General features: G+C 33.9%; 1 protein-coding gene across 1 annotated transcript; it reads left to right on the forward strand.

Moving 5' to 3' along the window:
- Window positions 1-730: 730 nt before the first annotated feature.
- On the forward strand, window positions 731-8,808 carry LOC109792221 (phosphoglucan phosphatase LSF1, chloroplastic). The gene is made up of 10 exons (XM_083072437.1): window positions 731-1,193; window positions 1,286-1,392; window positions 2,322-2,781; window positions 2,893-2,964; window positions 3,494-3,615; window positions 4,776-4,991; window positions 6,913-7,018; window positions 7,353-7,465; window positions 8,029-8,173; window positions 8,503-8,808. Exons 1-10 carry the CDS (start codon window positions 906-908, stop codon window positions 8,620-8,622), a joined length of 1,749 nt encoding a protein of 582 aa, XP_082928563.1. The 5' UTR covers window positions 731-905; the 3' UTR covers window positions 8,623-8,808.
- The last annotated feature ends 6,056 nt before the right edge of the window (window positions 8,809-14,864 follow it).

Consider the following 14,864-nt stretch of genomic DNA (forward strand, 5'->3'; position numbering starts at 1 on the left):
CCATCATTACGTAACCGTCATTCCCATTAACACGCCGCCTGCACGTTTTCAAAAACGAGGCGACGGTTATGACATGTGGCATCTTGACAGACAGGCGTACGAAAAGGGTCACGGCCCCTTATCGGGCTCGGTCTTAACTCCTCGACCCACGATCTTCGGAGCTCAGGGGGCTAGTGTACTATCCGTACCGCAATGCCGAGCTCGAGCTCGGCATCACAGCGCAGAGTGACCCCGAGCACAAGCTAGGCGACGTCAGCCCGACGTCAAAATAGGTCATAACTGATCTCAGGCCCAAGGCCCAATAAAACCCTAATTCACACAAAGGTACGTGCATTACTTATACGAGACTCATACACCCACAAACACTAACTTTAGCATCAGAGTCTCTTTTGCAGGTACCACCCCCGCCTTGGAACAACAATCGTACCCAGCGAAGGAGACTCACCGATCTTACTCAGCAGATTGTCCCTACGACCGATTTCCAGTAAGAACACTATCCAAATTTTCTGGATCCGTCACTGAACCTCACTATCTCTTTTATAATAAATATAAATATATTTTTGAATGGTCTCAATATATTTGTAGAACAATATTACGTAATTTACATGAAAATTTGAAGACTAATTGAGAGACAGAAATAACTAACAATTGGAGGTATAAATATAAATAGCAGTTGCGTGATTTGATACCGAGACTATATATTTTGTGGCGTGATTTGATATTGAGTTACGATATTTTGAGAAGAAAGATAGTTTTTGGTTCCGTCGTGGCAAGTAAAGTTCAGAAAAGGGGTCCTACGCAATCGCCACGCATTTTCTTACCCAGACCCCGTGCCTTCTCTTCCGCAAAACTCTGGATTCTAAAACAGAGAAAGAAAGGAAAAGAAGACGAAAAGCCACATAACCATGCTTCCCCTTCAATTCAGCACCCTCCCCCATCACGTGCCATCGCTGTTTCTGAGCAGCTCCAGCACGTGCTCCTCTTCCTCTCGCCTCCGACACAGCAACAGAAACAAGGCGTACCTTCTTCGCTCCAACGTTGGAGCCCTCAACCTTAGGGTCTCCGCAGCGTCTGGTGACTCCGCATTGAAGATGAACCTCAATGAGTACCTCGTCACTCTCGAGAAGCCCCTCGGCATTCGATTCGCTCTAACCGCTCACGGCAAAATCATCGTTCACTCTCTCACCAAAGGGGTACCCTACCCTACTTGCATTCCTATCTCGCTTTCTTCCGATCATTTTTTTTTGTTGCTATTTTTATTTGTTTTTTTTTTTTCTGATCGTAGGGTAATGCGGAGAGGTCCAGGATAGTTATGGTGGGCGACACTTTGAAGAAGGCTGGCGATTCGTCTCAGAACACACTCGTTGAGATTAAAGACGTGGGAGATACACAGTATGGCTTCTGATTTTGCTTTGCCACATGCTTGGATTCGGGAAGCGGTTATTTATTTATTTATTTTTTTTCAAATTTAGATAACTATAATTATAATGTCTGTGAAACTTTTAAAAAAAGAATTAGTGTAAATGGCTATTAAAATTGTAGGTGATAATATTTTATAAATAACAATCCTGAAATGAATAAGAGAATGCTAATTTCGACCAACAAGTCTGTGGTTGGAGTGTTACTCGTCTTGTTAATCAAAATCTTGATTTCAATCTTGTGAATGAAAGAAACATGATTTCCACTTAATGGGGGCTAGTCAGATTCTCTACTGATAGAGATTAATTATCAGTTATAGGCAAAAATTGATTGATACATCGTAACAAGGTCTTGGTTGCAAATGTTGTGGAGACACCTTCAGTGGGCAAGCCAGATTCTCTGATGGTGATGGAGATTAGTTATGGGCAAAATAAATCGAAACTTTGTACTAAATGTATTAAATTGCGGTCGTGGGCATGAGTTTTGTCATTATCCTTACATTGTGGGAAATTGTGGACAAATGGAACTGTGAATTGCGGACAATGTGATTGCTTGTGGGGTCACAATGAGTTCAAAAACTTTGATGGTGCGCTGAAATTGGTAACACCTATAAGTGATTAGTGATGATTAATGGCAATGAGAAAAGATGAAGGATTGGCATTATATCATGGATGTTTTGGTTTCCTTTTGCTTCATTTTGTTTTTCTTCTAATCTGAAATAAAATTGTCAATTCTGTCTCAGCATGGTCTTTTTGCCTCTGTATCCTTTTTGTCTAATGGAAATAGGCCCACATTTCTAAGTCACCTTAGAAAGATGCAGAGTTACTATTTCATTGATCATCACAATCTATTCTGTTCATCAGTGTGTTGTTTTTATTTTTTCAGTCTTTTGGTTTCCTCAGGAAGGTGCTAAATGAGCAGACAAGTTCTTTTAGCTTGGTTCTTGAGAGGCCCACATCTCCTTTTCCCATTCAACTACTGCACAAGATGAATGATTTTGAAATACAGTTTAATAGAGGTCGAGTTCCCATTGCCACATGGAACAAGAACCTATTGGCATCAAATTTACAACCATCTAGTGAGAGCTGTGGGAATTCTGGATTTTTGATGTTCAACTCAAAGTTTCTTAAACCAAATGCAAGCAATTTATTGGGCAATCAAGATCATCATACCATCACCCATGGTGAGAGAAACTTCTTTACTGAACACACAACACAGCTTGCTTGTGTTTTTACTGAAGAAGTGTGTGGAGATGGAGACTGGGCTCATGGAAGTTTTCCACTTGAGGAATATATTCAGGCTCTGGATCGTTCCAAGGATGAGATGTACTATAATCACTCTCTTGGTATGCGTTATAGTAAGGTATTGCATTTATTGTAACGAGTTCCATTGGATTTACTTGCTTACATCTTTTTGTGCAATACCATGCTTTCTACAATATTTATAAAATATTGATATCTTATAAATTCTTAGATTACAGAGCAAATATATGTGGGATCCTGTATACAAACAGAAGATGATGTAGAAACTTTGTCAAAAGTTGAGGTATGGACATTGTGGCCATAAATCCATGAAAGCCCCCCAAATCCCAGTTTGATGCCTTGCCAGTTAATGTGTAAATGAATTACTTAATACATGCTTCAGTTGCAAAACTTGAATGTGTTATGTGGAATTCGATTTTTTAATTTTTGTTTCTCTGTTGACTAAATAATGTTGTAGCTATCAAGTATCAACCAATATTTGCAATTTAATTTATACAACACTGTGCTAGGGAAAATGACTCGAGTTAACTGCATCATGGTTATAAAATCCAAGGCATTATTGAAATGCACAAAGCTTTTGACCAAAGTATTGAGTCAAAGGCATGTTGTGCCATGAAAATTTTGGATTCTGCAAATGCGTCACAGTTCTTTCTGGTTAGTTAATATTGCATCTCCTAAGCTATAGTGAGTACTGTTAGAATATTGTTTTTGTTCTTAATTACCCTAAAATTGTTACTTTTTTACTGTAATAATTTCGATATGAAGTTTTCTTTTCATATCAAGCATTTTGTATTTTCCAACTATAATGGCAGGGAATCACTGCTGTTCTGAACTTCCAAAGTGGAACTGAAGCTGAAAATTGGGGAATCAATGCAAAATCAATCAATGAATCTTGTCAAAGGAATAATATTCTCATGATCAACTATGCTATACGGTAATATAGGGGCCAAACACATGCCATTTTTATTTAAAATTTTCAAAATTCACATAATGATGATTATTTGTGTCTTCTTTTTGCATACCTTCATCCAGCATTTTTATCTTTTAAAATCCTGCATTGCTTAGGACTGTTAGGTATATAGGGTGTGTTTGGGTAAACAACCTAATCAAGCACTTATTGGATAAGTACTTATCATGTAAGCACCTATGTATAAGTTGTTTTTATACTCAAACATCTTATTGAAACAAGTTGAATTGTTTTATATAGGATATAATCTACTTTCATAAGCTGTACTAGAGAATTTATTGAAATAGGTTGAAACCAGGGTACGGTCATATCATAAAACTATTTTCATAAGCTCATCCAAACATTGAGACGAGTAACTATTCACAAGATATGTCCAAATAGGCTGTAAATAAGTTCTTCCAAACATACTCATAGTCAAAGTACCTTTTGAAAAATAAGAATATAAAACATGAGAAGGATGGTTGAATTGTGTTTTGTTGTTTTTAAAAACAATTTAACATATCAGTTGACTTTATTTAGAAAACCTTTAAAGGACAATGCAAAAAAAGGTTGTTCTTAGGACTTAAATGATACAGTGAAAAGAATTTTCAAGATTATTTTTCCCTGAAAAACTTTAGAATTTAATCTCTCGTTTGATTAGAAAAATAGATAAAATGATGTTAGAGAAGATCAACACTCAGTATTTAAGGTTACATATAGTCCTTGACACAGCTAATGGTTCTACTAAGACGATTGAAAGATACAGTGATATTCCTAATCCTCACTTCTCAGCTCCTAAGTATTCTATCACAAGTCTCTCTAGGCTCAAACCCAAGTATTTTTACAAAGATTCCTCCTTAAACATCACACAATTGTGTTATGCCTGTCTTACCTTTAGTTTCCATTTTGATTTCTTTTACTTCATTTGTCACCCTTTAGCCCTTTGATTGTTGCTTTATATTGTGAATTGCCAAAATGCTGAATATTATTTAACAAATTTTGTCTTTTAATGCACTGATTCTAAAATCAAGTGAATCAATAATATTTTCATGTGGAAATGGAATCCAAACTTTTGATGACTCTAATTTTTCTTCCTCTCTGTCTTTGATTTCGGCTTTTATTTGAGTTTTCATTACTTGTGTTCACAGGGATGGAGATTCTTATGATATGAGGAAAAAACTTCCATTTTGTGTTGGGCTTTTATTACGGTTGCTAAGGAAGAATCTTCGTGTTTATGTTACTTGCACTTCTGGATTTGATCGGTCTCCTGCTTGTGTGATTGCATACCTACATTGGATGACAGATGTTTCCCTTCATGCAGCATATACCTGGGTCACTGGGATGCACATTTGCAGGCCTGACAGGTTCATCTTGCCAAACATCAAACACTTTTGCATCATATGTGAACTGTTCAATTGATTCTGTTAAAGAGGCTATGAGATCATGCTATGTATTCATGTAAAAGCATTCTTTTTTGATGCAATTTATAAAAAAAAAAGGGTAACTATACAGGTTTCTTTCACTGGCCACTATGTGTGTGGGCTGTGGAAAGAAGATAATAAGGCAGTGTTTGGTAGACAGTGCAGAATGGGATGGAACATGACATAGAGGTTCTGTTGTATGTTTGGTGTATTTTTAAAGTGAACAAGACGAAAAATTAGGCTACAAAGGCGGTACAGTTTGGTTCCACCCATGAGGAGAATGAAATGGGATAAACTGTTTCAGTCTATTCTGTTTGCATGCTAAATGGTTATGGATTATTTGGGAAGACAATAAGGGTTGTGAATTATTCGTGGTGGTCTTTTTAACAAATTCAGTTTGCTAATAGAAATCCTGGAAGAATTCTGGTCTGATTGCATTATTGGAAATAGAAAATGGAGCTGATACAGCTCTTAAAGACAAGGAAAATCAGTAAACCAGAGCCTATAGCTCCTCCATAGAGAAACTCTTCTAACCGTCCAATACTATACACCTGAATGGCCCACCTCTCTCACTATCTCCCTAAATCCAACTAATATTCTAACAGAATTATCCCTAATGCTGTACCCACTGCCTCTTCACTAACAAATTTTCCCTTGACCCCACTTTCTTTCTTCTAGAATAAACTCTCCAAACTCTGGGCTTCTTTGTGTTCAAGTCCAGCAACTGATCCAATTCCTGCCGTGTGTTGCAGTCCTATCATATGCTGTGGGAATAATGTTGGTAAATTGTTATTGCTTTTAAATTTAAATATAAATTTTGTTGAATTAATATATATATACATATAATATAGATTGGTTTGGTTTGTTTTGTTTTTTAATTCAATAATAAATTCATCAAAATATAGACTGATTTTATCAAATACATCACCAAATGTAAGTATAACCCATTTCATTAGAATACAAATCTAGATTCGAATTATAATTTTAAATTAATTACCAATTATACAATATATGTCTAAATCTAAAAGCAAGAATAATTTTGACATTGAAGTATAATAAAAAAAGTTACCATGCATGAACATATACACATCTACATGCATGCACGTATACACGCATGTGCACACATATAGTTTGGTTTAACTTTGATTACTTTTTTTGTTGATTTATTCTGTGGTATCGATGGCAGATGGTGGAATATTGAAGAAAGCTAATTTGCACCATATAAACATGCCATTGCAGCCTATGGCGCTGCCATACCAGGCCTCCGTTCACAAGTTGCCCATGGTGGCTGGCAAAAAATCTGCCATGCCACTGTGCCATGGCGCTTCCATCTAACAATACTGAATTTATTTGATGCATTGATTTTTGGATTGAGTTTTTGGGTTTTGATAGAATTAGATCAATCATGCTTTACCTAAGAAAATTTAAGTAAATTGCACAATTGGTATTTTTCCAACCTTAATGATTGTCATCTAATACTTGAAATTTTTCTCTAACACTAAATTCCTCTCAATTTTATTGGACCACCATTTTTATTTATTACTAATAACACACCCAAAGTTTCTTAGTTATTTTTTATATCTTGATAAAATATGCCTGTTGTTATTCTTTTTCTCTCAGAATTCTTGGTGCTATAGTTTGTGTTGCAAGTTGGTGCTATGTTCAAATATTTATGTTAGCCTATCTCATTGACAGTTTGAAAAGACAGTCAAGAAAAAACCTGCAATCATAACAGCAATTGCTTATTTGGTTTCTGTTCATGCTCCTATTTTTCCTGTTTCTCCTTTTTGAACTTTTTTGGGGTGTCGTTTTGCATTCTCCACTTTCTCACTTAGAAAAGCATTTCATAGAGATGTAACTGCAGGCCAGCAATTGCATGGGCAACATGGGATCTTATAGCTATGGTTGAAAACGGGAAACATGATGGACCTCCTACACATGCTGTTACATTTGTGTGGAACGGTCATGAGGTAAGAAACTGGTCAGTTATAGATTCATTGCTGTTTTTTGGCTAATTTATCTTTTGATTCTTGAGGGCTAGGAGATTATTTCCGTTAATTTTATTAGTAGGACTGATCAATGGTAAGTCATTTTAATCCTTTCTGCTTCATATTCCCACATTTTGTGAGGAATGGTCATCTCATGATGTCACAAACTTGTCATAGCTTTCATTGTGGCTTTCTGGCTAATTTATCTTTTGATTCTTTAAGAGATTAAATTTGTTCTATTGTTATTCAGATTGATCACTGTTTCAAGTTTTTTATGGTTATTCATATCACCCTCCCTTTGGTTTTAATATTTCAGGGTGAGGATGTAACTTTGGTAGGAGACTTTACTGGAAATTGGAAAGAACCACTCAAGGCAAAGCAACAAGGTGGATCAAGACATGAAGTAGAAGTTAAACTTCCACAAGGAAAGTATGTGTGCTAAATTATTCCATAATTTTTTTTTATCTTTTGTTGGTTAAGCTTATGCTTTTTCTTTCTCAGTTTGTTTACTTAATTGACTAAGATTTCTCACAAGGCATTTTCTAATAATCTAACCTGTGTCATTTATTTGGTTCTTTTTCTTTTGCCATTTCGATTTTGTATCAAAAGCATAAAAATGACCCACATCGCCCCCTTTCTTCAACACCCATCGAAAACAATACCAGACAGTGGCGGACCTTTTAAGGGACTGGCTCCCCCAAACTTTTTTTAAAATATTTTTTTTATATATATTATATATATATATATTTTTATAATTATTTTATGAAATGTCTAATGAATAATAAATTTTTTTATTTTATTATCATGCATGTTTATTTTGAGTAGAGAAAATAATTTTTTTAATTAATAAAAAATTTAATTTATATATAAAAAAAATTAATTTGGCACCCCTAAAATTTTTATTGAAGTTCCGCCACTGATACCAGATAACATGGTTTCCAACATTTTGCATGATTTGATGATTTTGTTGCGCATGAATTCTTTGCCATCAGGTACTACTACAAGTTCATTGTTAATGGACAATGGAAGCATTCAAATTCTTCACCATCAGAAAGGGATGAAAGGGGAAATGTTAACAATATAATTGTGATTGGCGAAACTGCCAGCGTCAGGCCTTCTGTTCAGCACCAGCAGAGAGTATGCATCCAATTAATATGTGTTTTTGCATTTTGATTTAACTATTTATAATCCCATATAACTTGTTTTCCTTTAAAGCTATATTATTCTTGTGCTATTCTTTAAGCACTGCAGCTTGGCTGGCCTAAATAAATTATCTTTTCCCATTTAAAATTTTGCTTTCTGCTTTTACTTATTACTGCTAATACTTAATTGTTATTTCTGTGGGCAATCTGTATGGCCTATATTTCTTCACGGTTGCTTCATTTGTGTGTGCTTAGTAAACTTAACTAGAATTTCGTTACAGAAAGTTTAATCATTTAATCACTGTTTTATCTCTGTTGTTCTAGGATGCCAACGTCGTGAAGGTGATTGAAAGGCCTTTGAATGAGAAAGAGCGGTTTATGCTGGCAAAAGCAGCTCGTTGTATTGCCTTCTCTATCTGTCCTATCAGATTAGCTCCCAAATAGTTGCATGGAAATATCATAATGTACAGGATTGCCGTTGTTGCACGTTTCTGAGGTCACATAAAATTTGATCACAGTTGTGACTTGTGAAGGCACATAGCAAAGAGTTGTTAGCACACTTTTGGGTATATGATTTGGCATTCAACTTTTGAAATAAAAGAGATTAATCATGTTTACTGCACTGCTAAACTTTCCTCTCTTTCCGCAGGCCTATGTTTTTTTACATCATTCTGTTATTCGTAATAAATTTTCCTAGTCATCATAGTATAAATTCACGTGTAGTATTGGCTATTTACCAAATGTTTCTCAAGTAAAATGTGCTATAATGGATTACATATATTGCAGTCTCGACCCTATGATTCCATAATTTCCTATTTTCCGTTGTTTATACCGCTTACAGCTACGGACGTTTGATTGTGGTGCTTATATATAAGACTACTGTAAAGAATTAAATAAAAGTTCAAGATAATACAAGATAATGTTCAATTATTGCAAAATGGGCATAAAAACTGTTCAAGGTTGTCTATTTAATCTAGGATTAATGGCACTCAATTATTGCAAAATGGGCATAAAAACTGTTCAAGGTTGTCTATTTAATCTAGGATTAATGGCACGTTTTGCCATAAATCTCAGTTTTGTGAATTTGTATTTGCATATTTTATTACTTGCATAATTTAGCTTATTTTGTCCTGACATTGTTTTCCTATTGATAAAAAAAATAAATTGTCCTGACATTAAATGTCTGTTAGATTTTAAATAATACGGCTGACGAGTCCATGACCAGGCACATAATTTAGTACTTAATTTTGAAAATTCTGTCATCGAATTTATATAATTTTTCATTTTTTCATCTAACTTTCATAGTTTTGTGCCTTTCACCACAAAATTGAACATTAACTTGTCATTCAAAGTTTAATGGAATAACGTAAGAGCAAAAATGTGCAAAATTATAAAGTTTGGTGGTAAAATGTGTAAATAAAATAGTCGCGGTGATTAAATTGTTTTGTTGCACAACATTTTATAGTGTTATTATGATTTTTGTTCAGATAAACCAATAACTTAATTATGGAAGATTTATCATGTATTCATAAGCATTTAAGTATTTGTTATTTTTATAATTGAAGAGAAAATGTGATTAAATTGTTTTCATATAAATTGTAAGTTATATTCATGAGTTATTTTATAGTTTTTTTTAAATAAACTAAAAACAGTTTATTTTCACAAGATTTTTTTTTTAATACTTACACAAGTATCTATGTCATAAAGATAGTTTATATGAATAGTAAATAAGTCTACGAATTTATGTTTATGTTAAATCAAAATTCCTTGCAATAAGGGAAATAATCACATTCATGCATTTGACTAATTATAAATATTGAATGAAGATTGAACGACTCATTTTATTCCAATAAATTTAACTTATAATATATATTTGAGATTTTAAGATGTAAATTGTTTGATTTACATTTTTTCATGTACACGTATGCATGGACCCTAGATCCAATGGTTACACTTTCATACCTATAGTGGCGGTTAAGGACAGGGACGGAGCCAGGATTTCAATACTGGGGGTGCCATATAGGGGGTGCCATATAGTAATATACATATGAGTTTATATTAAAAATATGAGTTTATATTAAAAATAGGGGGTGCCATATAGTAATATATATGTATATAAAAAAAAAATTAAAATTGCTGGGGGGGCCGTGGCACCCGTAGGTCCCCCCTTGGCTCCGTCCTTGGTTAAGGACGAAGCTAACAAAATCTTCACTTTACATCTTTTTAAAAAAATATTTTATATTAATATATATATATATATATATATATATATATATATATATATTTCAGATTTTATAATTTAAAAGTTATTTTTTACATTTTTAAAAATGTACTTTAAAGAGTCTATACAAATATAACTATTTTTTCAAGATTCTTCTCTTAAATATATTTTTATTTTTTTTTATTAAAATATATTATTATTAGTTTATAAAAACTTCATTTTAAAAGATTTTTAGGCGTAATAATATATTGGATTGTTCAAGTGATGTGCAATTTCAGTTGTTTGAATGTATACCTTCGACTGAATTAAAACTCATTTGTTTATATTTTTCTCTCATTCATTATTAGAAATAAATTTTCTATATTGTATATTGTTTGTTAGTAGTTGTCACATTCTGATAGAGGTTGTTAGACTTGTTTTTTGTTTCTTAGCTCAATATATATAGCTAGGTCCATGTATCTTTTCATTTGGGTTGATCTAACGAGCAATTAAGATATTTTTCACTTTTATGAGTTTGTTATTCTCTCTGCAAAATACTAATATGGTGTCACTGTTGTAACAACCTTCTTCGTTTTTCGTAAGAAAATTCTCTTCATCTCTTGCTCAGATTTCTGATCAACCATGGTGAATTCAAGCCAAAACAACGCCCATGGCATTCTCACTCAAACTCCATCATTAGATCATCTCGTTAATCTGGCAAATCCATTATATCTTCATCCCGGAGAAAATTTGGCATTTGATCTTATTTCTCCGCTCTTGATTGAGAGCAATTTTCACCAATGGGAACATGACATGGTGGTTTCTCTTGATACAAAGAACAAAGAGAAGTTCGTCAATGGCGGGCTTCCGTGTCCTCTGATCACATATCCTCTTTATGATGCTTGGTGCAGGTGCAATTGTATGGTGATGTCTTGGCTCACATGATCCATGAGTCCATCGATTAAGCAGTCTGTAATGTGGATGGACACTGCAGCTAAAATGTGGAAAAATCTCAAAGATTGTTTCTCACATGCTAACAAATTTCATGTTGCTGAGCTTCATGATTAGATCCAAAATTACAAACAAGGGGATTCAAGTGTCTCTGAATATTATACTTGGTTGAAGATCTTGTGGAAAGAAATTGAAATGTATGGATGGGTTCTAATTTGCACCTGTTCGACATCTTTTTCCTATGGACTCCTTCAAAAATTGTAGAAAGAAAGGGAAGATGACTGCATCATTCATTTTCTTTGAGGCTTGAATGACGAATATTCTCAAGTGTGGTCTCAAGTGATGATTATGGATCCAATGCCATCAATTGTCAATAGTTTTTCCATGATACTTCAGCATGAACGAGAATTTGTGGGTAACTCCTTCAAACCTTCTTCTCAAGATTCTGTTGCTTTTGCTGTTCTTCAAAATGATTCAACCAAATACAATAACAACAATAAAGGTAATACCGCAATGAACAAGAACAACCATAATTCTAGTAAAACTAATAACAACAAATATTGTTAGAAATGTAAGAAAACCAATCACACCATTGAAACTTGTTATTAGAGGATTGGTTTTCATATTGGATACAGAAAGTTAAATAAATGTAATTCATCTGGTTCAAATGCCTTTGCTAGTTTGGTGGAAGCAAATTCAGGTACATCTTCACATCACTCTGACTTGGTTGATAGCTCTAACCATGACCAATTTAGTTTCTCAAAGGAACAATATCAGGCTATTATGGCTCTTCTTCAATAGTCCAAGGACAATTCATCCTCTGTTAACCATACTCAAACCTCACTTGTGAATCTTTCAAGTGACATTTCTTGTCCCTCTTTATGGATTTTGGATAGTGGTGCCACAGACCATATTTGTCCATCCAAATCCTTTTTCGAATTCCTCAAACCTATAAAACCAATTCACATAAAATTACCAAATAATACAATCATCATTGCTAATTTCTTTGGCAATTTTCATCTAGGCAAACTAACTCTTGTCAATGTTCTCTATGTACCAGATTTTGCTGTCCATCTCATATCCATTCCTAAACTTATTTCCACTATTAGTTGCTTGGTTATATTCTTGATGCACATTGTTTAATTATGCATAAATTCAATTTTTAGATGATTGGAGCAACTAAGTGATGGAATGAGTTATTCTACTTGTAAGACTCAAGTGGCTTGGGCTCATGTGGATATCCTTCTAATAATCTTTTATCATCTTCAAACTTTTCAAATGTAATTACTACTGATAGTTCTATGTCGTGGCATCTTAGATTGGGTCACTCTTAAAATAAAGTGTTGAAACATTTATCTTCTAAATACAATGATATTGTTTTTGATTGCTTACATCCTTGTGATACATGTCACTATGCAAAACAGAAGAGACTACCTTTTGTTGTTACTAATAGTAGAAGTTCCATATTTTTTGAACTCATACATATGTACATATGGGGCCCAGTTTCCACTTCTTCTATTGATGGTTTTAAATACTTTTTCACTATAGTGGATGACTTTACCAAGTTTACTTGGATTTACCCACTACAAGCTAAATCTCATGTCAAATGCATTCTTCCTTCTTTCATTCAATTAATTGAAATCTAGTTTGAATTAAAATTGAAGAAACTCATATCTGACAATGGCAAAGAGTTTTACTTAAATGAATTTTTCGCTACAAAAGGCATCTTCCATGAAACTTCATGTGTTGAAACCATTCAACAAAATGGTATTGTTGAGAGGAAACATCAACACTTATTAAATGTTAGTCATGCCTTGTTTCAAGCAAATTTAACAACTTATTTTTGGTCCTTTGCTATCAAACATGCCACTCACATCATTAATAGACTACCTACTCCTTTTTTAAAATATAAAACTCCTTATGAATTAGTGTATGGTCATGCTCCTGATTTAAACCTTTTAAGACTCTTTGGATGTCTGGCCTATGCTAACAAAATCAGTTCTATAAGAATGAAATTTGACAAAAGAGCTTCCAAGTGCATTTTCTTAGGTTTTAAAGCTGGAACTAAAGGATATATTTTATATAATCTCAAACACAAGTCATGTGTCATTTATAGAAATGTCATCTCCTATGATAAGCATTTTCCTTATCTTTCTTATTTCAAATGCTCTAATTCTCATACTGCTTTTTTCTTATCTATTTTTGGTACAATTGATCCCACTTTTTTCAAAGAAGCAAGTCAACTTAAATGTTGGAGGAAAGCCATGCTAGCTGAATTAAAAGCTATAGAGAGGAATAAAACTTGGTCATTGGTTAAACTTCCTCTAAGAAAGATAATTGTGGGATGTAAATGGGTTTACAAAACCAAATACAAGGTAGATGGATCCATAAAAAGACATAAAGCAAGGTTGGTTGCTAAGGGTTTCACACAAACAGAGGGGGTAGATTTTTTTTGAAACATTTTGTCCAGTAGTCAAATTAACTACTGTGAGGTTTCTCCTCTCCATTGCAGTTTCTTCCGGCTGGTTGTTACATCAACTTGATGTAAATAATGTTTTTTTGCATGGTGACCTCAAAAAAGAGGTTTATATGAGGCCACCATCTGGTTCAAATCTTCGTCCTTCTAAATTTGTTTATAAGTTACATCCTTGTATGGATTAAGACAAGCAAGTCAATAATGGAATGCCACACTCACCTCTACTTTAACCAACTTTGGTTTCAATCAAAGTGTAGTTGATCATTCTCTGTTTGTGAAGCATACTATTGATTCCTTCACAACACTTTTAGTTTATGTGGATGACATAGTTCTTACTGGTAACAACCTTTGCATGATCAATCAAGTCAAAGGTTACCTTGATGATCAGTTTCACATCAAGGACCTTGGTGAACTAAAGTATTTTTTGAGTTTTGAAGTTGCACGATCCAAGAGAGGTTTGGTCCTGAATCAAAGGAAATATTGCATTGAAATTCTTTCTGAATTTGGACTTATTGGATGTAAACAAACCAATTTTCTTGCAAATCCTTATGTTAGACTCAATGAAGATGAAGGTGAGCCTGTTATTGACCCTACTTCATTTATAAGATTAATTGGAAAACTATTGTACTTAACCAATACTAGGCTAGATATTAGTTTTGTTGTGTAGTAGATTAGCCGATTTATGTCCAAGCCTAGATATTCACACCTACAAGCTGCTTTTCGAACTCTTAAATACCTGAAAAATGTACCTGGTAAAGGACTCTTTTATGTTGTTCATAATCCTCACAGAATTCAAGCCTTCTCTAATTTAGATTGGGCTACATGCTACATCACTCGAAAATCAATTACAGGATACTGCATTTTTTACAATAATTACTTGATTGCATGGAAATCTAAGAAACAAAACACCATTTCTCGAAGCTCTATAAAGGCTTAATTTGACTACTGGAGAAAATGTTTCAAAAAAATCTACCTCCTCTGTTTGTGTGAAACCCTTAGCAACCAGCCTTGCTTTATATCTTTTTATGGATCCATCTGCCCTGTATTTGGTTATGTAAA

Source organism: Cajanus cajan, chromosome 4, assembly GCF_000230855.2.
Source record: "Cajanus cajan strain Asha chromosome 4, NIPB_CcT2T_4, whole genome shotgun sequence".
NCBI lineage: Eukaryota > Viridiplantae > Streptophyta > Magnoliopsida > Fabales > Fabaceae > Cajanus > Cajanus cajan.

What these genes read in the sequence shown, in the direction of transcription:
- LOC109792221 (XM_083072437.1), top strand. Translation starts at nt 906, where the DNA reads ATGCTTCCCCTTCAATTCAGCACCCTCCCCCATCACGTGCCATCGCTG. An exon ending in TTCACTCTCTCACCAAAGGG is followed by an intron (nt 1,194 to 1,285) that starts GTACCCTACCCT and finishes TTCTGATCGTAG; the next exon opens with GGTAATGCGGAGAGGTCCAG. An exon ending in AAACTTTGTCAAAAGTTGAG is followed by an intron (nt 2,965 to 3,493) that starts GTATGGACATTG and finishes CTATAATGGCAG; the next exon opens with GGAATCACTGCTGTTCTGAA.